The sequence below is a fragment of the Ranitomeya imitator genome, chromosome 3 (genome assembly GCF_032444005.1).
Source record: "Ranitomeya imitator isolate aRanImi1 chromosome 3, aRanImi1.pri, whole genome shotgun sequence".
Classification (NCBI taxonomy): Eukaryota; Metazoa; Chordata; class Amphibia; order Anura; family Dendrobatidae; genus Ranitomeya; species Ranitomeya imitator.
In genome coordinates this window covers 834,574,964-834,600,436 of record NC_091284.1, presented here as the reverse complement: position 1 = coordinate 834,600,436, position 25,473 = coordinate 834,574,964, and the positions used below count along the sequence as shown (strand labels likewise).

Sequence of the window (25,473 nt, the reverse complement as noted above, 5' to 3'; positions counted from 1 at the left end):
CATCCTGGTGTATATTGGCTCCATCCTAGTATATACTGCATGTTCCCCATCCTGGTGGATATGGGCCCCCATCCTGGTGTATATTGGCCCCCATCCTGGTATATACTGCATGTTCCCCATCCTGGTGGATATTGGCCCCCATCCTGGTGTATATTGGCCCCCATCCTGGTATATACTGCATGTTCTCCATCCTGGTGGATATTGGCCCCCATCCTGGTGTATATTGGCCCCATCCTGGTATATACTGCATGTTCCCCATCCTGGTGGATATGGGCCCCCATCCTGGTGTATATTGGCCCCCATCCTGGTATATACTGCATGTTCTCCATTCTGGTGGATATTGGCCCCCATCCTGGTGTATATTGGCCCCATCCTGGTATATACTGCATGTTCCCCATCCCGGTGGATATGGGCTCCCATCCTGGTGTATATTGGCCCCCATCCTGGTATATACTGCATGTTCCCCATCCTGGTGGATATTGGCCCCCATCCTGGTGTATATTGGCCCCCATCCTGGTATATACTGCATGTTCCCCATCCTGGTGGATATTGGCCCCCATCCTGGTGGATATTGGCCCCCATCCTGGTATATACTGCATGTTCCCCATCCTGGTGGATATTGGCCCCCATCCTGGTGTATATTGGCCCCCATCCTGGTATATACTGCATGTTCCCCATCCTGGTGGATATTGGCCCCCATCCTGGTGGATATTGGCCCCATCCTGGTATATGTCCTCCTTTCTGCCTCTGTTCTGCCCTCTGCTCCCCCACTGAAGCCGGCAGCTGACTTCTGTATACAGGCAATGGGAACCCATGACGTCACTACCATTGGTTAGGCATTACGCCTCTGAATGGCCGGCAGCGTGTATTGCAGTGCAGGGAGCCGGTGGGTCCGTACACCACAATACACTTCAGCTGAATCTGCGTCCTCGGACCCTCATCTGGCGTTGGCAGACCTCCACCCGCACGGGTCTGGTTGCGATCACCACCCGTGCTATGGTGGTTATGCCCCTGTGTGGCGCCACTTTCCCCCTCGCAGGTGGGTTTCCTCATTAATTGCTCCTTGTTGTGTTGCAGGTGTCGGGCCGGCGCAGTGATGCAGTGACCGTCGCCCGCCATGTCGGAGGTGTCCTCTCGGCCTGTCTCTGAATGGCTGCAGACTATAAAGCTGGACCAGTACTACGAGCTCTTTGAGAAGCACGCCATTCGCACGGTGTCGGAGGTGCGGAACCTCAGCGAGGAGTCTCTGACCGCCATCGGGATCCACCTCCCGGGACATCGGAAACGAATCATGGCGTCGCTGCAGAAGTCGCTATCGGAGGATCAATCTATGGAGGCCTCGGGGGTCCGACCCATCCCAAAGAAGCGCAACCTTCTCCCCAAATCTCTGTCCGAGCAGCAGACGTCCAGTCTGACCTTGGATCCGAACCCTATTCCTGAGCCTTCGCGGAGGGGTTCCTCGCCACCGCCTATCCCTCCAAGAAGTGGCCGCGGACCCCCCCTTAAATTTTCCATCAGTCCTCCCAAATCCTTATCTCCGGTCCCTGGGTCAGAACCTCCTGCAGTGGAGGAGTCGCCCCGAAGCCCGACCACCCCCGCTCTCCCCTCTCTGTCGTTTCTTCTCCCCTATGATGATCCTGAAATTAGTGACAGTGATGAAGGCAAAGAGGAAGCGCTAAAGCTGGAGGCTCCGCCGCTGCCGCTGAAACGCCACAAGTTAGAGAATAAGAGCGCTGCCAGGAGCCCCCCGCCACTGCCGGCCAGGCCAGCGAAGGCCACCCCTCCTCCGACCAGCAGGTAGGACATAGGATCTGGGCTGTTAGAGGTCTCATAATGACTTTCTGTGTAGAAGAGCGTCCTCTAGTGGCTGAGCTCTGCATAGCCATCCACAACACCTAATACTCACACAGCAGCGGGTTTGTTACAGTTGTGTCCAGCCAGTCCTCGGAGGAGAGTAGCCTGATACATTGTAACAAACCATCAGATAATTGTATAACCGAGAATGAAAACAATGTGCAGCAACGCTGCAATAAGTAAATGGTAACACATGGAAAGTGCTGACGGGTTCGGCCAACATTAGCCTAAAGCCATTGCACCGTGACAAGGTGCGCCCAGTCAGGACCGTCCTTACTCCAGCACCGCTCCTCGCTGTGTGCCAGACGGGGGCGGCGCAGCACCTGACCGTGCGGACCTGGGGAGCGGGTGACCAAGGCAGGAACGTCCGCAGTCATCACACAGATGACACATTACAAAATAAAACACAACAGAACAAAACATAAAAACAAAACTTCAATCAGATGACAAAAGGCGACAAATCACAAAAAAATAAACCAGAAACGGAAACAAAATGGAGAAAGTTCAGGACTTACAAATCATGAACAGGATAGAAAAATTCAAATAAAATATAGAAAACCAAACTAAAAGGCAAAAAACAAAATAAAAATAACTACATTAATACCCCCGTAAAATTATAAATAATAAATAGTATAAAATCATCTAAGACCCCCGGCCCAGCTTCATTCATACTACTATATACAACCCCAACTACATTCACACCGTCCTATGTACAATATTATATACAATATATACACTATAAACACATTATAATAAACCGAATATTAACCCCTTAGCGACCGCCGATACGCCTTTTAACGGCGGCCGCTAAGGGTAATAATAATCTTTATTAATAATAATAATCTTTATTTTTATATAGCGCTAACATATTCCGCAGCGCTTTACAGTTTGCACACATTATCGTCGCTGTCCCCGTTGGGGCTCACAATCTAAAACCACACTTAAACCACAGCGCCGTTAATTAACGGCGCTGTGGAAAAAGTAAATAGCGCCCCCCAGAGTCAGATTTTCTCCGGGGTCTCGGCTGCCGAGGGTAGCTGAGACCCCAGAGAACATGATTCGGGGGTTTTTTAACCCACCCCGCATTTGCGATCGCCAATAATTAACCGTTTACCGGCGATCGCAAAAAAAAAACGCGATCTCTTTTTAATTTCTCTGTCCTCCGATGTGATCGCACATCGGAGGACAGAGAAAAGGGGTCCCAGGTAGCCCCCCAATACTCACCTATCTCCCCCGATGCTCCTCGTGTCTCCCGGTGGGCGCCGCCATCTTCAAAATGGCGGGCGCATGCGCAGTGCGCCCGCCAGCCAGCCCCGCGAGAGTCTTTGGGGTCTCGGCTGCCGGGGGTAGCCGAGACCCCAAAGAGCATGATCGGGGTCGGTTTTACCGACCCCTGTTTTGCGATCGCCGGTAATTAACTGTTTACCGGCGACCGCAAAAAAAAAAAAAAAAAAGTCCAAGTGTAATTCTCTGTCCTCTGATGTGATCGCACGTCAGAGGACAGAGAAATAGGGGGATTCGGGGACCCTGCCATACTCACCTGTGTCCCTGGATCCTACTGCTGCTCCTCCTGGCCGCCGGCATCTTCTGGGCAAAAGAAAATGGCGGACGCATGTGCAGTGCGCCCGCCATCTGTCTCCATCTGCCGGCCGGCAGAAGAGCAGTTGGGGCTAAAATTAGGGTTAGGGGTAGGGTTATGGGTAGGGCTAGGGTTAGGGGTAGGGTTGGGGTTAGGGGTAGGGGTAGGGTTAGGGGTAGGGTTAGGGCTAGGATTAGGGTTAGGGCTAGGATTAGGGTTAGGGCTAAATTTAGGGTTAGGGTTGGGGCTAAATTTACATAGTTACATAGTTATTAAGGTTGAAGGAAGACTTTAAGTCCATCTAGTTCAACCCATAGCCTAACCTAACATGCCCTAACATGTTGATCCAGAGGAAGGCAAAAAAAACCCATGTGGCAAAGAGTAAGCTCCACCTTGGGGAAAAAATATTCCTTCCCGACTCCACATACGGCAATCAGACTAGTTCCCTGGATCAACGCCCTATCAAGGAATCTAGTGTATATACCCTGTAACATTATACTTTTCCAGAAATGTATCCAGTCCCCTCTTAAATTTTAGTAATGAATCACTCATTACAACATCATGCGGCAGAGAGTTCCATAGTCTCACTGCTCTTACAGTAAAGAACCCGCGTCTGTTATTATGCTTAAACCTTCTTTCCTCCAACCGCAGAGGATGCCCCCTTGTCCCTGTTTCAGGTCTATGATTAAAAAGATCATCAGAAAGGTCCTTGTACTGTCCCCTCATATATTTATACATTAAAATAAGATCACCCCTTAGTCTTCGTTTTTCCAAACTAAATAGCCCCAAGTGTAATAACCTATCTTGGTATTGCAGACCCCCCAGTCCTCTAATAACCTTGGTCGCTCTTCTCTGCACCCGCTCCAGTTCAGCTATGTCTTTCTTATACACCGGAGGCCAGAACTGTGCACAGTATTCTAAGTGTGGTCGCAGTAGTGACTTGTATAGAGGTAAAATTATATTCTCCTCATGAGCATCTATGCCTCTTTTAATGCATCCCATTATTTTATTTGCCTTTGTAGCAGCTGCCTGACACTGGCCCCTGAATATGAGTTTGTCATCCACCCATACACCCAGGTCTTTTTCATTGACGGTTTTGCCCAGAGTTTTAGAATTAAGCACATAATTATACATTTTATTACTTCTACCCAAGTGCATGACCTTACATTTATCCCCATTAAAGCTCATTTGCCATTTATCAGCCCAAGCTTCTAGTTTACATAAATCATCCTGTAATATAAAATTGTCCTCCTCTGTATTGATTACCCTGCAGAGTTTAGTGTCATCTGCAAATATTGAAATTTTACTCTGAATGCCCCCTACAAGGTCAATAATAAATATGTTAAAAAGAAGAGGGCCCAATACTGACCCCTGTGGTACCCCACTGCTAACCGCTACCCAGTCCGAGTGTGCTCCATTAATAACCACCCTTTGTTTCCTATCCCTGAGCCAGCTCTCAACCCACTTGCACATATTTTCCCCTATCCCCATTATTCTCATTTTATGTATCAACCTTTTGTGTGGCACCGTATCAAAAGCTTTTGAAAAGTCCATATACACTACATCCACTGGGTTCCCTTGGTCCAATCCGGAACTTACCTCTTCATAGAAACTGATCAGATTAGTCTGACATGACCGGTCCCTAGTAAACCCGTGCTGATACTGGGTCATGAGGTTATTCCTCTTCAGATACTCCAGTATAGCGTCCCTTAGAATGCCCTCCAGGATTTTACCCACAAGAGGTTAAGCTTACTGGCCTATAATTTCCGAGTTCAGTTTTTGTTCCCTTTTTGAATATTGGCACCACATTTGCTATACGCCAGTCCTGTGGCACAGACCCTGTTATTATGGAGTCTTTAAAGATTAAAAATAATGGTCTATCAATGACTGTACTTAATTCCTGCAGTACTCGAGGGTGTATCCCATCCGGACCCGGAGATTTGTCAATTTTAGTGATTTTTAGACGCCGCCGCACTTCCTGCTGGGTTAAGCAGGTGACATTTAATGGGGAATTTTTATTACTAGACATTTTGTCTGCCATGGGATTTTCTTGTGTAAATACTGATGAAAAAAAGTCATTTAGCATATTGGCTTTTTCCTCATCCTCATCCACCATCTCACCCAGACTATTTTTAAGGGGGCCAACACTATCATTTTTTAGTTTCTTACTATTTATGTAGTTAAAGAATATTTTAGGATTATTTTTACTCTCTCTGGCAATGAGTCTCTCTGTCTCAATCTTTGCTGCCTTGATTTGCTTTTTACAGAATTTATTTAATTTTCTGTATTTATTTAATGCCTCATCACTACCTACTTCCTTTAATTCTCTAAATGCTTTCTTTTTGTCACTTATTGCGCCCCTTACAGCTCTATTTAGCCATATTGGTTTCCTCCTATTTCTAGTATGTTTATTCCCATACGGTATATACTGAGCACAGGTCCTATCCAGGATGCTAATAAACGTCTCCCATTTTCTTTGTGTATTTTTGTATCTCAGGATATCGTCCCAGTTAATTGCACCAAGATCCTCTCTCATCCGTTGGAAATTTGCCCTCCTGAAGTTTAGTGTCCTTGTAACCCCTCTATTGCACATCTTATTAAAGGATACATGAAAACTTATTATTTTGTGATCGCTATTTCCCAAGTGACCCCCAACCCTTATATTTGATATGCGGTCTGGCCTGTTGGTTAATATTAGGTCTAGCAGTGCCCCCCTTCTTGTTGGGTCCTGAACCAGTTGTGAAAGGTAATTGTCTCTCATAATTGTCAAAAACCGATTACCTTTGCTGTAACTGCAGGTTTCTGTTCCCCAATCTATTTCAGGGTAGTTGAAGTCCCCCATAATAATGACTTCTCCTTGAGTCGCAGCTTCATCTATTTGTTTTACGAGGATATTCTCCATTGCTTCCATTATTTTTGGAGATTTATAGCAAAGCCCTATCAGTAGTTTATTATTTTTTCCCCCTCCCCTTATCTCCACCCACAGGGATTCTACATTTTCATTAAATTCACCTATATTATCGCGCAGGATGGGTTTTAAGGATGATTTTACATATAGACACACCCCTCCCCCTCGCTTATCTGTACGGTCATTTCTGAACAGGCTATAGCCCTGCAAGTTAACAGCCCAGTCATGGCTCTCATCCAGCCACGTTTCAGATATCCCCACCATGTCATAATTAGGGTCAAATTTAGGGTTAGGGTTGGGGCTAAATTTAGGGTTAGGCTTCTTTCACACTTACGTCGGTACGGGGCCGTCGCAATGCATCGGCCCGACATACCGACGCACGTTGTGAAAATTGTGCACAACGTGGGCAGCGGATGTAGTTTTTCAACGCATCCGCTGCCCAATCTATGTCCTGGGGAGGAGGGGGCGGAGTTACGGCCACGCATGCGCGGTCAGAAATGGCGGATGCGATGTACAAAAAAACGTTACATTGAACGTTTTTTGTGCTGACGGTCCGCCAAAACACTGATCCAGTGCACGACGGACGCGACATGTGGCCATCCGTCACGATCCGTCGGCAATACAAGTCTATGGGCAAAAAACGCATCCTGCGGGCACATTTGCAGGATCCGTTTCTTGTCCAAAACGACGGATTGCGACGGATGCCAAACAACACAAGTGTGAAAGTAGCCTTAGGGTTAGGGTTGGGGCTAAAGTTAGGGCTAGGCTTGGGGCTAAAGTTAGGGTTAGAGTTGGGATTAGGGTTAGGGTTTGGATTAGGGTTGGCATTAGGGTTACGCTTGGGATTAGGGTTACGCTTGGGATTAGGGTTAGGTTTGGGATTAGGGTTAAGGTTAGGGTTGTGATTAGGGGTGTATTGGGATAAGGGTTAGGTTTGAGGTTAGGGTTGAGATTAGGATTAGGGGTGTGTTGGTTTTAGGGTTTTGATTAGGGTTATGGTTAGGGTTGACATTAGGGTTGTTTTGGGGTAAGGGTTGTGATTATGGTTAGGGTTAGTGATTAGGATTATGGATCAGGTTGGGATTAGGGTTAGGGGTGTGTTGGGGTTAGGGTTGGAGCTAGAATTGGGGGGTTTCCACTGTTTAGGTACATCAGGGGGTCTCCAAACACGTTAGCCAATTTTGCGCTCAAAAAGTCAAATGGTGCTCCCTCCCTTCTGAGCTCTGCCGTGCGCCCAAACAGTGGGTTACCCCCACATATGGGGCATCAGCATACTCGGGATAAATTGGACAACAACTTCTGGGGTCCAATTTCTCTTGTTATTCTTGTGAAAATAAAAACTTGGGGGCTACAAAATCCTTTTTGTGGAAAAATATATATATATTTTGTTATGACTCTGCATTATAAACTTCTGTGAAGCACTTGGGCATTCAAAGTTCTTACCACACATCTATATAAGTTCCTTGGGGGGGTCTAGTTTCCAAAACGGGGTCACTTGTGGGGGGTTACTACTGTTTAGGTACATCAGGGGCTCTGCAAACGCAACATAACGCCCACAGACCATTCTATCTAAGTCTGCATTCCAAAACGGCGCTCTTTCCCTTCCGAGCTCTGCCGTGCGCCCAAACAGTGGTTTACCCCCACATATAGGGCATCAGCATACTCAGGATAAATTGGACAACAACTTTAGTGGTCCAATTTCTCCTGTTACCCTTGTGAAAATAAAAACTTGGGGGTTAAAAAATCTTTTTTGTGGAAAAAAAAAAAAAATTTTTTATTTTCACGACTCTGCATTATAAACTTCTGTGAAGCACTTGGGCATACAAAGTTCTCACCACACATCTAGATAAGTTCCATGGGGGGTCTAGTTTCCAAAATGGGGTTACTTGTGGGGGATTTCTACTGTTAAGGCACATCAGGGGCTCTCCAAACGCGACATGGCGTCCGATCTCAATTCCAGCCAATTCTACATTGAAAAAGTAAAATGGCACTCTTTCTCTTCCAAGCTCTGCGGTGCGCCCAAACAGTGGTTTACCCCCACATATTGGGTATCGACGTACTCAGGAGAAATTGCACAACAACTGTATTGGTCTAATTTCTCCTGTTACCCTTGTGAAAATAAAAATTTGTGGGCAAAAAGATCATTTTTGTAGAAAAAATGCGATTTTTTTTTTTTTTTTTTAATTTATTTTTTTTTATTTTTTCACGGCTTTACATTATAAACTTCTGTGAAGCACATGGGGGTTCAAAGTGCTCACCACACATCTAGATAAGTTCCTTAAGGGGTCTAGTTTCCAAAATGGGGTCACTTGTGGGGGCTTTCTACTGTTTAGGCACATCAGGGGCTCTCCAAACGCGACATGGCGTCCAATCTCAATTCCAGCCAATTCTACATTGAGAAAGTAAAACGGCGCTCCTTCACTTCTAAGTTCTGCGGTGCGCCCAAAAAGTGGTTTACCCCCACATATGGGGTATTGGCGTATTCAGGAGAAATTGCATAACAAAATTTATGGTTACATTTCTGTTTTTACACTTGTGAAAATAAAAAAAATGGTTCTGAATTAAGATGTTTGCAAAAAAAAGTTAAATGTTCATTTTTTCCTTCCACATTGTTTCAGTTCCTGTGAAGCACGTAAAGGGTTAATAAACTTCTTGAATGTGGTTTTGAGAACCTTGAGGGGTGTAGTTTTTAGAATGGTGTCACACTTCATTATTTTCTATCATATAGACCCCTCAAAATGACTTCAAATGTGATGTGGTCCCTAAAAAAAAATGGTGTTGTAAAAATGAGAAATTGCTGGTCAACTTTTAACCCTTATAACTCCCTAACAAAAAAAAAATTTGTTTCCAAAATTGTGCTGATGTAAAGTAGACATGTGGGAAATGTTATTTATTAACTATTTTTCATGACATATCTCTCTGATTTAAGGGCATAAAAATACAAAGTTTGAAAATTTCAAAATTTTAAAAATTTTCGCCATATTTCCGTTTTTTTCATAAATAATCGCAAGTAATATCGAAGAAATGTTACCACTAACATGAAGTAAAATATGTCACGAAAAAACAATCAGAATCAGCGGGATCCGTTGAAGCGTTCCAGAGTTATAACCTCATAAAGTGACAGTGGTCAGAATTGCAAAAATTGGCTCGGTCATTAAGTACCAAATTGGCTCTGTCACTAAGGGGTTAAACACCGCAAACAGAATACTACACTGTGGTTGGAACCAAAGATCTCAAATTTGGACTCATCAGACCACAGCACAGATTTCCTCCGGTCTAATGTCCATTCCTTGTGTTCTTTAGCCCAAACAGGTCTCTTCTGCTTGTTGCCCGTCCTTAGCAGTTGTTTCCTAGCAGCTATTTTACCATGAAGGCCGGCTGCACAAAGTCTCCTCTTAACAGTTGTTGTAGAGATGTGTCTGCTGATAGAACTCAGTGTGGCATTGACCTGGTCTCTAATCTGAGCTGCTGTTAACCTGCGATTTCTGAGGCTGGTGACTCGGATAAACTTATCCTCAGAAGCAGAGGTGACTCTTGGTCTTCCTTTCCTGGGGCGGTCCTCATGTGAGCCAGTTTCTTTGTAGCGCTTCATGGTTTTTGCCACTGCACTTGGAGACACTTTCAAAGTTTACCCAATTTTTCAGACTGACTGACCTTCATTTCTTAAAGTAATGATGGCCACTTGTTTTTCTTTACTTTGCTGCTTTTTTGTTGCCATAATACAAATTCTATCAGTCTATTCAGTAGGACTATCAGCTGTGTATCCACCAGACTTCTGCACAACACAACTGATGGTCCTAACCCCATTTATAAGGCAAGAAATCCCACTTATTAAACCTGACAGGGCACACCTGTGAAGTGAAAACCATTCCCGGTGACTACCTCTTGTAGCTCATCAAGAGAATGCCAAGAGTGTGCAATGCAGTCATCAAAGCAAAAGGTGGCCACTTTGAAGAACCTAGAATACAAGACATAATTTCAGTTGTTTCACACTTTTTTGTTAAGTGTATAATTCCACATGTGTTAATTCATAGTTTTGATGCCTTCAGTTTGAATTTACAATTTTCATAGTCATGAAAATACAGAAAAATCTTTAAATGAGAAGGTGTGTCCAAACCTTTGCTCTGTACTGTGTATATGTATATGATTTTTTCTTATTTATTCATGTATTTATTTTTTAAACTAAAAGTAAACACACATTTACTCTAACTATCCCGCCACCCCTGATCCAGCTCTGGCCACAAAGTTCAGGAATTATTCGAGCTAGGATCAGGCCATAAAGTTTTTCCCCAGGCGGGGCCTGGGCCAGGCCAGATCAGTCTCTTATCACCGCCGTTGAACCCCCCAATCCCCCCACCCAACCTAACTAAGACCCTCTATTATACACACTATATACAATATATACAATACACTATATACAATATATACATAAACCAACATCACAGAACACAACCTACATTCTCACCACCCGAGGCTCAAGTTCGATGCCTGCAAACCTTCTATTCAGGGAACAGAAATACAAAACAAAAATCTAGGGTGTAAAGACATCAGCCCACCACCAGGATATAGGAGCGCTAATGGACTAAGGCACCCCGAAGGAGAAACCCTTCCAGAGATGGGCCGCCCTCCGGGCACCCAGTCTTTCGCACTCCAGAGAACGCATCTTCACCAGGGCACCGAGGATGCTGCTACAAACTTCATCTACATGGAGGATTTTACTCTGCGTCGAAACTAAAACTCGTGCGTTCCACGTGAAGTACCTGACCACTGCGCTAAGAATAAAGTGGCTCGGTCCCTTCTCCCGAGGTCTCTGAACGCTCCATAGGCCCACTCGGCATAGGACAGAATGGCCAGCCGTGGCGAACCAATGGAAGCGCCCACCCTGTTGTACACCTCTGTATTAAAGGGACAATGAAGCAGGAAGTGCTCCATGCTTTCCAGCATGGTAGCGCAAGCCTCACGGGGACAATTCCTGTCCACGGAGCTCCTGTGCTTCAAATTGTCCCCCACATACAACTTACCTTGGAAGCAGCGCCAAGTCAAGTCTCAATAATTCTTGGGGATCCTGCTAGAATTTAACAAACTCAACCCAACCTCTAGATCCCGACTCGGGCAGTCCTTGAGGACCAATGGTTTCTGAAAATGCGAAAGCAAGACCCGCATGTCGAGGAGTTTCCTCGGGAGGGAACTCACCTCCTACATTCCCAGACCCCACCGACGCAACATTTTCAGAACATAAGCCGGGAGATGCCCGTGCGGTGTATGAAGATCCTTCAATCTTCCCCCTGTCTCCCATTCCTGGAAGAAAGGCTGAAACCATCCCTTTCAGGAGAAAACCCACGGAGGAGCCCTCTCTTTCCAGAGGTTTGCCATGTTATCTTTCAAAAAGGTGTTCACTAGGAACACCACGGGGTTCACCATATTCAACCTCCCTAGTCTCCTCGTGCACCTCCAATTTGACTAGGTTTAGTCTATTCCCCCATAACATCTGGAAGAACAGACTGTAGACCCGTGTCCAGAGAGGTTCTGGCAAGACACAGACGCTGCCCAGGTAGATTAGCAAGGGGAGCAGGAAAGCCTTGCACAGGTCAACCCTTTCCCTCAGGGTCAAAGACCAACCCTTCCATTGGTCCACTCTTTGGGCAACACCTTTGATTCTGCCTTCCCAGTTTCTCGTGGGGTAATCACCCTGGCCAATTTCGATGCCTAGGACTTTGGCATATACTTGGGGTTCGGGGAGGGAGTCCGGAAGATAAAACGCGGAACTGAGGAAGGGATCGATCGCAAACGTGCAAAGCAAGGGGCTAAGAGAGCAGCCCTGGCGGACACCAGACCCTACCCCGAAAGGTTGTCCAATCCACCCGTTTACCAGAGGGAAAGTCTCAGCCCCTGCGTACAAGGTCTTAAGCCAGTCCACAAACCCTCCAGGCAGACCATACCTCAAAAGAGTGGACCAGAGGTACTCGTGGTTGACCCGATCAAAGGCTTTTGCCTAATCCAGGGTGTCACGGTTCAGAGGGAAGATAACTTTATCACCCCCCACCAGTCACACCAATTTGTCATGAACCGAGGTTGTTTGGTTGCCCCTGGTTTCTTCTGAAGGGGATTTATCTATATCCCACTTTTTAGTTTCGGTTTGAAACTTGCAGCTCTCTGGCGTCCCCCTTACCCTCAGGTCAGACTAGGTACTGCACCAAGGGTAATTATGTTGTGAATTCTGTTGTCGAGCTCCCTCCTGTGGTCGTGAATGGTACTTCGGCGAGTTCTGTCTATGGGCTCCCTCTGGTGGCTATCAGTGAAGCTGTTGCTTCTGAGGTTCCTTACACAGGTGACGTGGTTTATCCTTTGGTTGACTGCTCTATTTAACTCCTCTCAGATCGTTACTCCATGCCAGCTTTCAATGTTTTTGCATTGCTTCAGTTCGCTCCTGGATCTCTCTGGTGACCTGCCTTCTCCTGCAGAAGCTAAGTTCCTGATAGTCATTATTTGTTCACTGTTTTCTTGTCCAGCTGGTTATCATGATTTTGTCTTGCTAGCTGGAAGCTCTGGGATGCAGAGTGGCCCCTCCGCACCGTGAGTCAGTGCGGAGGTCCTTTTTGCACACTCTGCGTGGTCTTTTGTAGGTTTTTGTGCTGATCGCAAAGTTACCTTTCCTATCCTCTGTCTATTTAGTAAGTCTGGCCTCCCTTTGCTGAAACCTGTTTCTTTTCTGCGTTTGTGACTTTCATCTTTACTCACAGTCAATATATGTGGGGGGCTTCCTTTCCTTTTATTTCTCTGAGGCAAGGTAGGCTTTATTTTCTATCTCTAGGGCTAGATAGTTCTTAGGCTGTGACGAGGCGCCTAGGTCTGGTCAGGAGCGCTCCACGGCTATTTCTAGTGTGTGTGATAGGATTAGGGCTTGCGGTCAGCAGAGCTCCCACATCCCAGAGCTCGTCCTGTATGAGGTTTAAGTATCAGGTCATTCCGGGTGCTCCTAACCACCAGGTCATAACATAATTAGTCGCCAGAAAGGCTGCCTGCTATGTACTGGCTATTGGGCACGCTGCAGCGAGGGCGATATAACTACTCCCACACAGGCAGGAACAATAATTATCAATGACGCCGTCGCTATAAAGCCTCCCAAACGCACAGAACAAAGTATGCTGCCACCAGCTCCGATTTCATAAGAATTAACGGGTTCGGAGCCAACCCAAATCAGTAGCGTAATTCACTTCAGCGGACGCGATAGTTCATTTATAGAGCACGGAGAGACAAGCTAGTAAATTATATATTTTACTCCAAAAAAGGGTAGACAGCGTTTACAAGGTATAAAAAGATATTATAAAGAAGACAAAATCCATGTGTATGATACAAATTACAAATAAAATGGGATTAAAATTGAAAAGAACACTTACAAGTCGTTCAGATAATTTCATATCATCATGGCTGGCCGTAGGCTTTGTAGGATGCACACATCTAGATGCATATCACATCTGTATGCAGCTGGACCCCGGACACAGAGTTCAGAAGATTTCTCTCTTCACTACTTGTTTCTTAGCCTAAAACCCAGGCACTCCCTCTGCGGTGACATCACTTAGAGACTGACACCTCCCCTTTACTTAGAATATGAAAACTATTTTTACGCATATCTCGCTGTATGAATCTTGTATCTGGAATACACCCGAGGTGTTCCACGTCAGGGCGATTCTTTTAAGGGTAAGCACGGCTTGCTTACATGAACCGCTTAAGGAGAAATCCACGCTTTGTACTTGTTGCGTTTAGCTGCTTGCGGTTTCAGTGACTGATAGATCTATCGATGGCCATCCGGAATATATAATTCTTATACAGTTAGGTCCATATATATTTGGACAGAGACAACATTTTTGTAATTTTGGTTATAGACATTACCACAATGAATTTTAAGCAAAACAATGCAGATGCAGTTGAAGTTCAGACTTTCGGTCCCTTTAAAAACAGGGTGGCACATGTTAAGTAGCTGAAACTCCTAAACCCTTCATCCAATTTTAATGTGGATACCCTCAAATGAAAGCTGAAAGTCTGAACTTCAACTGCATCTGAATTGTTTTGTTTAAAGTTCATTTTGGTAATGTCTATAACCAAAATTGGAAAACAAATGTTGTCTCTGTCCAAATATATATGGACCTAACTATCTCATCAAATACCTCGTGTTCCTGACATCTCCCCCTTTTGGACTGCGCTATGTAGGCAGGACATCTTGGTACTCCTCCAGGTGCACTTTGGCAGGTTCCCCCCGGCGGGACAACACACCTGCATTGCCATACTCTGACTTCATGGAGTTCCCACCTACCCGGTGCCCCAGGTAGTGGACATCTCTCATGCCCATCTGGCACTTTCCGGGCTTAATGGTCAGAACGGCTTGGTGAATTTGCTTGAGCACCTCCTGGAGATGCTGCAGGTGTTCATGTCAGGAGGAACTGAAGATGGTAATGTCATCCAGGTACGCCACCACGTACTTCTCCAGTCCCTGAAGCAGGTGGTTGACCATCCGATGAAAAGTGGCAGGGGCATTCTTCATGCCGAAGGGCATGACCGTGGACTCATACAGTCTGGAGGGTGTGATAAAGGCGGACTTCTCCTGTGCCACGGGGCTCAGGGGAATCTGCCAGTATCCTCGACTCAGATCCATTATGGTCAGATATTTTGCGCCAGCTAACCACTCAAGCAGCTCTTCGATGCGCGGCATTGGGTGCGCGTCGGAGGCTGTGATGGCGTTGAGCCCCCTGTAGTCCACGCAGAAGTGGGTGGTCCGATCCTTCTTTGGCACGAGAACTACAGGTGAGGCCCATGCGCTCTTTGACCGTCGAATCACCCCCAGCTGTAACATCTCATCGATCTCCTGGCGCGTAACCTGCTGCACCTGGTCGGAGAACATCGTTCTTCCAGGTTGGTTGGAGAACACGGCCCTGAAGGGTTCTAGCGAGGTCCGCATCTGCAACCGCTGGGGTTCGGTTACCAAGGCGCTTATCTCCACGTCCTCAATGGACCCACCGGCCTTGGCTTGTCCAGGAGGGGGTCTTCCTCCCCATCTTTGGACAGGCTGCAGACCGGTAGTACATAGGCTTCATGTTCGTGATGATCCTTCATGTTGACGTGAAAGGCCTTTCGCCTACCCCGAGTGTGGTCAAGCGTGACCACGTAGCTGACCGTGTTGAGCTGTTGGTGGACGACGTACGGGCCTTCCCAGGCTGCCTTGAAGCTTAGCCTTTGGTACAGGGACCAGCACCCACACCTTTTGACCCACGTGGTAGGTCCGCTCCTCGGCGTTCTGGTCGTACCAGTGCTTCTGATCAGCCTGAGCCTGCGTCATGTTGTCATGCGCCAACTGCGTCAAGGTCTGCATTTTGTCACAAAAGCGCATACTCAACCATGGAAACTCCAGAAGGGTTCGGCTCCTCTTCCCAGGATTCCCTTACCAACCAAAGGGGTCCCTGGACTCGCCTGCCGTACAGGAGCTTCTAGGTAAAGAACCCCGTCGAGGCCTGCAGAACCTCTCGGTAAGCGAATAGCAGGTGTGGGAGGTACCGCTCCCAGTCGCGCCCTTGGGTCTTAACCAGCATGCGCAGCATGTTTGAGGGTACCATTGAAGCGCTCACACAAGCCATTGGTCTGTGGGTGATACTCACTCGAACAAGATGCTTCTCCTGCATTTTCTTACAGAGAGCCTCCATTAGGTGACACATGAATTGGTTCCCTTGATCAGTAAGCATCTCCCTGGGAAATCCTACCCGTGAAAAGATAGCCAACAGTGCATCCGCCACCTTATCTGCCCTAGTTGAGGACAAAGCCACTGCCTCGGGGTATTGGGTAGCGTAGTCTACCACAGTGAGGACATATTGCTTTCCAGAGCTGCTGGGGACAGCCAGCGGGCCCACAATGTCCACCGCGATCCTCTGTAAAGGCTCCTCTATCACTGGCAAAGGGATCAGGGGAGCCTTAAGAGCAGGACCCGTCTTCCCCACTCTTTGACAGGTGATACAGGAGCGGCAGTATTTTGACACATCTGTCCTCATCTTGGGCCAATAGAAGTGTTGAGACAGCCGGGCCTTAGTTTTGCTGATCCCCAAGTGTCCAGCTAGCGTGATCTCATGGGCAATCCGTAACAACTCACCCCGCAATTGGTGCGGGACGACCAGCTGTCTTTCCCTCAACCACCCCTTTTGCGATTTTTCCGGGTACTGTCTCCCGGTACAACCTCCCTTGTTCCCAGAACACCCTCTCTTTATCAGTCACAGAGGTGGGCGTCTCGGGGAGTTGTCTCAAAGCCTCCAGGCTCGCATCTGCGTGCAGAGCGGCCTGAAACTCCTGGCTTGGGGCAGCCAGAAGTGATGTCAGGGTCTCTTCCCCACGTGAACCCTCTTGGACCTGCTTTGGGTCCATCTCTGGTTCAGTCACGCCTGTGACTGAGGAGGGTCTAGAGGGCATCTGCGTTCCGAGCACTCTGACTTCGGGTGACAGCAGCTACGTAGGCTGTCTCCCCGGGGATTTCTACAGACCCATCAGCCGCCGCTGCTTTGGGTACTACTTTCCCATCCACCCCCAACACTTCAGGAGCAGTGCTACTTATGGGGCAGTTACCTTCCTCTGTAGCACTGGTCAGTTGCACGGCATCACCTTCCTCACGGTTCCCATGCATCTCCCCATTTCCCTGAGCACCCTCGCTTTCTCCTGTAAGGGGTTCCTCAGCCATCCCACTCCGTGGAGTGACGTGGCTGAGCACTCCTGCACCTGTGAACACATCATTCTTAGGAAATAAATGGTTATCAGGTAAAACCTTAACACTTTCATCATCAGCATTATCGGTATTACCCTCGGCATTTTCTGAAAAATGACTTTCTGGTAACACATGCAATTTCCCATCGCTATCATCAGCATTCGATCGGGGAGGGGAGTCAGAGACATAGTATGCTACCATCCTCCACAAATCCGTCCCCAATAAAACATCAGTGGGCAAGTTATCAGACAGACCCAATTCCTTCACCCGGCTACCGGCACCCCAATCTATATACACCGGGCCATTGGCAGGGGACAGCGGATGCCCCCAATCCCGGTGACAGGGTTTTTCCCGGAATGATCTCTTCAGGGGCCGCCAGTTCGGGTCGGATGAGGGTTCGTTCATCCCTGGTGTCCTTGAGGCCTGTAGCGACATGGTCCCCCACGGTGACATGCTGCACGTTGTCGCACACTCTCCCAACTGCCCCACCCACCAAAAGAACTGCTGCATTAGGCCCTGGGGCCTTGGCTGGAGGATTCTTCTGCTTCTCTGGACAGTGGGGACTGATATGACCGGTCCACTTGCAGAATTAACAGTGGCGAGGGTCGATGGTAGGTCTGATGCTATTGGCAACGGGGACAGGGCCTCTGGTGTGTTGGCTGGCAGGGGCACTGGCGTTGGTTGCAGGCTTACCCCCTCTCCAGCTGGTGGTGACTGGCTAACGCGCTTCCGATCTACGGTTGGCCTCATAGGCATCGACAATCTGCGCTGCTTTAATGACGTCTTTGGGCTCTCTGTCTATCACGAATTCTCGCACCTCACCTGGGCAAAGATGTAAGAACTGGTCATTGATCATCAGGTCTCCCAGCTCCTCAAAGGTGGTCACTGACAGTCCTTGGGTCCATTGGTCAAAGTGGGTCCTGAGTCCATGCACCACATCGCCGTAGCTGTCGTGTGAGCCATGTTGGAGCTTCCTGAAGTTTCAACGGTAAACCTCAGGTGTAAGCTGGTACTTGGTTTTAAGGGCCTGCTTGATGGCCTCATAGTCGTCATCTTGGTGTGGCAGTAGAGAAGCAAACGCCTCCAGAGCTTTGCCTCATAGCCCTGGGGTCAGGTATCAGGCCCATTGGTTCCCAGGCAGCCGGTACTGTCTGTAGGCTTTCTCAAATGCCCGCAGAAAAGTGTCCAAGTCTCCATCCCTTTCCATCACAGGAAAATGCTTCTGCCAGGATTTAGGGGACGGAGCATAGCTGGACTCACTGCCCCGCGTTGTGGATGGTACTGCCTCAAGTTGGGCCATCTGCAGTTCATGGGCCCTCCGAGCTCGGGCCTCCCGCTCAGCTCTCTCAGCCTCTTGGAATTGCAGGATAAGCTGCAGACGTCTGTGTCATCTGTAGAACATTGTTGCAGAGCCAGCTGCAGGCGCGGGTCCAATTCTCCCTGGTTGCTGGTAGGGCTGGCATTCAGTGGTTGGACCTCTGCCTCAGCACCATTTTCACTTGGGCCGGCTTCTGCATCCTCTGGGCTCTTGGTGATTTCCCGTTCCACCAGATCCACGACCGGCTGGCTTTTGTTTTTGCCCGTGGCGTCAATCTGCATGAACCCACAAAGGGCAATAAGAGTGTCTTTGTTATGCTGCTTATACCAGACTTCTCTTGCGGCCATCATTGCCAAATAAAAGATAGGATAGAAAAACAAAGAGAAAGGGGGTAATCGAAAGTACACATAATTGTCTCAGGACTAGTAAACACTGAGCTTGTTCTCCAAAACTTATTTGCGCAGATTCCTCTCCAGAACTGTGCACGTTTTTAGTGAAAGGAATGATTGCTCAAACCCAATCACTAATGCTCTATTATCCCACTGCTGCCACTAATATGTCACGGATCCCACCGCTGCCACCAATATGTCACGGTTCACGAGGAAGATACCTTTATCACCCCTACAATTCTCAAACCAATTTGTCACGAACCGGGGATGTTTGGTTGCCCCTGGTTCCTTCTGAAGGGGATTTATCTATACCGCACTTGCCAATTCCGTTTTGGAAATTGCAGCTCTCTGGCGCCCCCTTTACCCTCAGGTCAGACTAGGTACTGCATCCCTGAACCGATCCCTGTTCAGGCTTCTGAGGTTCGAGAGTTGCCGGAAGAAACTCGCCACCCGATGTTTGAATATCTCCCACCACCCAGACTTAGTGTTGCTTGGGCCCAACAGAGGTACCTGGCTCTGAAGAAATTCCTCAAAGGACCGTCTTACAGCTTCTTCCTCAAGGAGTGACGAATTCAGCTTCCAATAACCTCTTCCCATCCGAGGAGTCTCTGTAATGCTCAGAGAAAACATAATCAAACAGTGATCGGAGAATTCCACCTCCACAACCGACAACGGTGAGGACCTCCTCCTTCAAATAAAACCTGTCTGACCTAGACCTGCACTGACTACCTCTAAAAAAGGTGAATCCCGCGTGGAATGTGTTGTGCCGGATGTGGACATCCACCAGGCGTGCCTCACTTACTATCCTATTTAGCGCGACGCAATCGACACAGACTCATCTATTCTCTCCTTACATACACTCTGGCCCCTGTCTGATTGTCCTGAGGTAGTTCCTCCCCCCCCCCCCAGAGGGCCTTTTAGTTGCCCCCTCAGAAGAAGACCCAGCAACCTCCCGAGCCCCAACAACCTTGTCCGCAACCTGCGGTTCCCCCTCTGGAGGGAAGTCCTGGAGGGCCCGGAACCGTTTGGAGAGATCCATCAAAGTGGGGGAGGCTGGACCTTCCAATGGCCCCTGGATCAGGGCTAGAGAGAGGGGTTGCACTCCAAGGAGGAGGCTCGAGGCCCGGACCCCCTCTTATCCTTAGAAACCCTGCCATTCGGGGCAACCCCGAGCCAGCTCATGGCGAGACCAGAAAAGCTCAAGGCCCTCCGGTCTCACGAAGCTGACATCGAAGTAGGAGGTCCCATAGGGATGGATCAAGGCAAAGATGTCATATGCCGCGAAGCCCATCCCCAGCAGGAGCTCAGCAACCTTTGACCGATCAGGGCATGGATCCTTGCTTACCCACTGGAGACGGGCCACATTCCTACGGTTACTCCTCTGCCCCGGTGTCGGCAGAGACCAGACAGTCTCTGCCCCTCTATCTCGGAAGGCGGAAAGACCGTGTCTCTCTATCCAGAAAGACAGATCAACCTCCCTCCCCTCTACATTGATGGAACTCTCCCCTCTCCTCAGGGCATCCAGGAAGCGCTGTTGCAAGTCACCATCCTCAGGGTCACCAGAGAAGGGCGCACTACTACCCCCAACAGTGACAGCTCCTGAGTAGCTTGGGGCTGAAGCCCCCGCCACCGCTGGGAGGGCAGTGGGACCACTACCCAGTTCCCCTCCACCAGTGCTGCTCTCCTCATTTACTCCACCAGTACTGCCATCATTTGCAACACCACTACTCCCATCATTCACTCCACCACTACTCCCATCATTCACTCCACCACTACTCCCACCATTCATTCCAACACTACTCCCATCATTCACTCCACCACTACTCCCATCATTCACTCCACTACTACTCCCATCATTTTCTGCACAACTCCTATCACTCCTCTTACCATTACCACCACCTCCCTTCACTTTATTACCAGTATTCTCACCACCATTTGTCCCAGTGTTCTCTGCACCTTCCACAATAACATCCATTCCTTCCTGGCTTGTCTGGTGTCTCTGCACTCACACCTGCTGGACCGGGGGAGGGGGCAGCACCACACCCGTTTCCCTTAATTGGTGCTGGCTCTCTGTTGTGTCCCTGGAGCACCCTGCCCACCTACTCCAGCAGTTTGCCCCCTATTATCCTGGGCAGAATGTTTTCCGGCCGCCTGCCCTGTAGCCACAGATTTTGGGGGTTTAGTGTCACATTTGAGCGCTGGGACACTCTGCATCCCTGTCATGGCAGTGCACCCAGTGTTTCTCGCAATTGGTTTTTCCTGCTTCTTATCTACTTTTTTGACACACTGCTCCCCTGTCGCAGCCTCGTGCCTCTTCTCCTCCTTTGTCGCAACAGTGCGCCCCCCTTTCGCCACACCATGTTTCTCGGACCTGCCCCCCACAGCCCCGGCGTTGGCTGGCTCAGCCGTAGTGAGCAGGGATGGCGTCTGCCCACACCGTCCCCCTTTCGCAACGACATGGACATCCCCCCGCCCTCCTTGGCACCGATGATAACCGGCTTAGCCGCAGAGGGCAGGGAGGGAAACTCCTCAGGGTCCCCTATGTCCGGTGCCGTGAGTACCACCACAGCCTCGCCCCCTGCTTTGTTCCCCGCACATACGGCAGCACCGCCGGACATCCTCCTCCTCTCCCCACCTTGCCTATGCCCCTGACCCTCTGCAGAGCCCGTGCCTTTAGGTTTGGTGGGGTTTACACAGGAGGTGGTAGGTGTAACATCAGCCATAGGTACATATCTGTATCTCACCACCTCCCGTGCGGTCTCCTTCGTCTTCTAATTCCTCTTCTTGGTTTCCTCCGCTGTCTGGTCCTCACCAAAAGGAAAACCGGTCCAGGTTCACTGGAGACTCCAGCTCTCGGATCTCCCCTAGCAGACTGCCCTCCTCTTCTTCCTCCGCTGACACTCCAGCCTGTGCTGTCGGAGCCCTCTGCCGTGCCGGGAGGCCGCTTCCCTGTTGTCGGCTCTGCGACTCACTCTCCCGGCTTGTTCCAGCTTGTAGGACTGCAGTCACAGCCATATCGTCATCGTCCTCCTCCTCCTCCTCGCTTGGGACCCCGGCTGGCAGCTCTCCGGGAGGTATTTAATCCCTTCATTTCTGAGAACCGCCGCTGGTTCTTAAACCTCTCCAGGAAGGGATCTGCGCTTTTCTCAATCCCCTCCCGGAGGAACACTAACCGGACCACGTCATCTTTGAGGGCTCTGAACCTCTGGGAGGTCGCGGGTCTCTCCTTGTTAGAGGCTCGGGTGTTCAGGATCCGAGCCACCCGCAGCTCCTCCTTCAGCCCGGTCAGTGCTTTGCCGGCGTCCTCGTACTCACGTAGCATGGCGACCACTCGGGAGGAGAAGGTACTCGTGGACTCGCCGGAGCTCCTCTTCCCCCAAGATGTTCCTGACCTCTCCTTCCTTGGGCCTGGGGCGCCCCTGTCTCCCTCTCTGGGCGGACGATGAGCCGTCTCAGGGTTGGTGTAGGTGGGTCTGGTTCTTCTCACCCGTCCCGACCTCTTCAGTCCCTCTTGGGCCTGTTGCTGCTGCTCACTGTCCCCCGCTATCACGATAACATAAATATGCCATATTTTGAGTGTACACCTAGAAGATTCCATGGCTTCTCAGACACGCTGTGGGCTTTCCGACCCCCCTCTTCACACTGCCTAGGAAGCTCTTTTCACTGCTCCGCGTGGTAGATGGTACGGCTCTGAGTTCGGCCAGCCGCAGTTCATGGTTTCTCTAGGCCTCTGGCTCATCTCGGCTTGTGCCTCCTGCTGGTATTACGGGATCAGCCTCAGGCGTCCATCACGGTCGTCGGCGGGGAGTTGTTCCGAGGCCGCATGCAGGTGGGGGTCCAATCCACCTTGGTTGAATGTAAGGCCGGCATTCAGTGGTCGGACCTCTCCTCTACTGCAGCACTATCTTCGCTTGGGCCGGCTTCTGCATCCGCTGGGCTCTGAGCGATTTTCAGTTGCACCAGAGTCGCGACTGCCGTGGCGTCAATCCATCTCAACCCGCAAAGGGCAATAAGTGTCCTTGTTATGCTGTTTATACCAGAATTCTCCAAGCATAGCCATGGTGGCCAAATAAAAGCTAGTATAGAAAAACAGAGAGAAAGAGAGGGGTAACCACTATACACACTATTGTCTCAGGACTAATAAACACTGAGTTTGTTCTCCAAAACTTTCTGCGCAAAGTCCTCGCAAGAACCGTTCAAAATTTTAGTGAGAGGAATGATTGCTTAAACCAGATCATTAATGCTCTATTATCCCTCCGCCGCCACCAATATGTCATGAACCGGGTTTGCTTGGTTGCCCCCGGTTCTTTTCTGAAGGGGATTTATCTATATCACACTTTAAAGTTTTGGTTTGGAACTTGCAGCTCTTACTCCCCCTTTACCCTCAGGTCAGTCAGGGAACTGCACCTAGGATAATTAGTTGCCAGAAAGGCTGCCTGCTATGCACTGGCTATGGGGCACACACTGCAGTGAGGGTGATATAATTATTCCCAGCCGCAGCCGAGCAATACACTTTTATAAACCCCGTTCTGTCGCTGGCAGCTTTACCCAACAAGCTCAGAACAGTCTGCTGCCACCAGCTCCTATTCCTTAGTCAATAATGGGTCAGGAACCAACCCAATTAGTAGCGTAATTTACTTTAGAGGATGTGAAGGTACATTATAGAGCAAGGAGAAATGAAGCTAGTCATTTTATACACAGCTCAAAAAAAAAAAAGGGAACAATAAAATCCCACATCCTAGATATCACTGAATGAAATATTCCAGTTCTAAATCTTTATTCATTACCTAGTGGAATGTATTGAACAGTAAAATCTAAAAATGATCAACCTAAATCACAACTAATATCCCACGGAGGTCTGGAGTTTGAATAATGCTCAAAATCAAAGTGGAAAATGAAGTTACAGGCTGATCCAACTTCAGTGGAAATGTGTCAAGACAAGGAAAAGATGCTCAGTAGTGTGTGTGGCCTCCACATGCCTCTATTATCTCCCTACAACGCCTGGGCATGCTCCTGATGAGGCGGCAGATGGTCTCCTGAGGGATCTCCTCCCAGACCTGGACTAAAGCATCGGCCAACTCCTGGACAGTCTGTGGTGCAACGTGACGTTGGTGGATGGAGCGAGACATGATGTCCCAGATGTGCTCAATCGGATTCAGGTCTGGGGAACGGGCGGGCCAGTCCATAGCTTCAATGCCTTCATCTTGCAGGAACTGTTAACACACTCCAGCCACATGAGGTCTGGCATTGTCCTGCATTAGGAGGAACCCAGGGCCAACCGCTCCAGCATATATTCTCACAAGGGGTCTGAGGATCTCATCTCGGTACCTAACGGCAGTCAGGCTACCTCTGGCGAGCACATGGAGGGCTGTGCGGCCCTCCTAAGAAATGCCACCCCACACCATTACTGACCCACTGCCAAACCGGTCATGCTGAAGGATGTTGCAGGCAGCAGATCGCTCTCCACGGCGTCTCCAGACTCTGTCATGTCTGTCACATGTGCTCAGTGTGAATCTGCTTTAATCTGTGAAGAGCACAGGGCACCAGTGGCAAATTTGCCAATCCTGGTGTTCTGTGGCAAATGCCAAGCGTCCTGCACGGTGTTGGGCTGTGAGCACAACCCTCATCTGTGGACGTCGGGCACTCAGACCATCCTCATGGAGTCGGTTTCTAACCGTTTGTGCAGAGACATGCACATTTGTGGCCTGCTGGAGGTCATTTTTCAGGGCTCAGGCAATGCTCATCCTGTTCCTCCTTGCACAAAGGCTGAGGTAGCAGTCTTGCTGCTGGGTTGTTGTCCTCGCATGGTCCCCTCCAGATCTCCTGATGTACTGGCCTGTCTCCTGGTAGAGCCTCTGGACACCATGCTGACAGACACATCAAACCTTCTTGCCACAGCTCGCATTGATGTGCCATCCTGGATGAGCTGCACTACCTGATCCACTTGTGTGGGTTGTAGCGTTTGTCTCATGCTACCACAAGTGTGAAAGCACAACCAACATTCAAAAGTGACCAAAACATCAGCCAGAAAGCATTGGTACTGAGATGTGGTCTGTGGTCCCCACCTGCAGAACCACTCCTTTGTTGAGGGGGTCTTGATAATTGCCAATAATTTCCACCTGTTGTCTATTCCATTTGCACAACAGCATGTGAAATTGATTGTCAATCAGTGTTGCTTCCTAAGTGGACAGTCTGATTTCACAGAAGTTTGATTTACTTGGAGTTATATTCTGTTGTTTAAGTGTTCCCTTCATTTTTTGTGCAGTGTATATTTTACTCCAAAAGGTAGGCAGTGTTTACAAAAGTGTAAAAAGATAGAAAACGAAACAATTATGTATATACAGACGATTACAAAATAAACAGGGATTAAAGGAAGAAAATAAACTTACAGTTCTCTCATATCATGGATGACCATCTGGCTGGAGTGAGGGGAGCATATATCCCAATGCATCACAGATGTGTCTCTCAGCTAGTTACCTGGAAAGAGGCTAGTTAAAAATGAGTTCCCACTCACTTATACTCCCTGGTCGTGACATCACTGAGTGGGTGGAGCTATGGACTCCACTCCTACTTTCTCAGAGTTACGGAACATTCATATCCGCCGTAGCTCCAGGATGCAACCTCGTATAGCGATGACGGAATTACCTTGATCTTTTTTTGAGATTACCATTCTATTAAGACCAAACATGA

General features: G+C 48.8%; 1 protein-coding gene across 6 annotated transcripts in view; it reads left to right on the top strand.

Annotated features, from left to right (window-relative positions):
- The window catches only part of ARAP1 (ArfGAP with RhoGAP domain, ankyrin repeat and PH domain 1), a 340,068-nt gene that overhangs the window by 73,791 nt on the left and 240,804 nt on the right, over window positions 1-25,473 (top strand). For all 6 annotated transcript variants that reach the window (XM_069759494.1, XM_069759491.1, XM_069759495.1 and 3 more), the window contains exon 2: window positions 1,078-1,797. In XM_069759494.1, coding sequence (XP_069615595.1) covers window positions 1,118-1,797 — 680 coding nt within the window. In that variant the 5' untranslated portion in view covers window positions 1,078-1,117. The remainder of the gene's footprint in view (window positions 1-1,077; window positions 1,798-25,473) is intronic.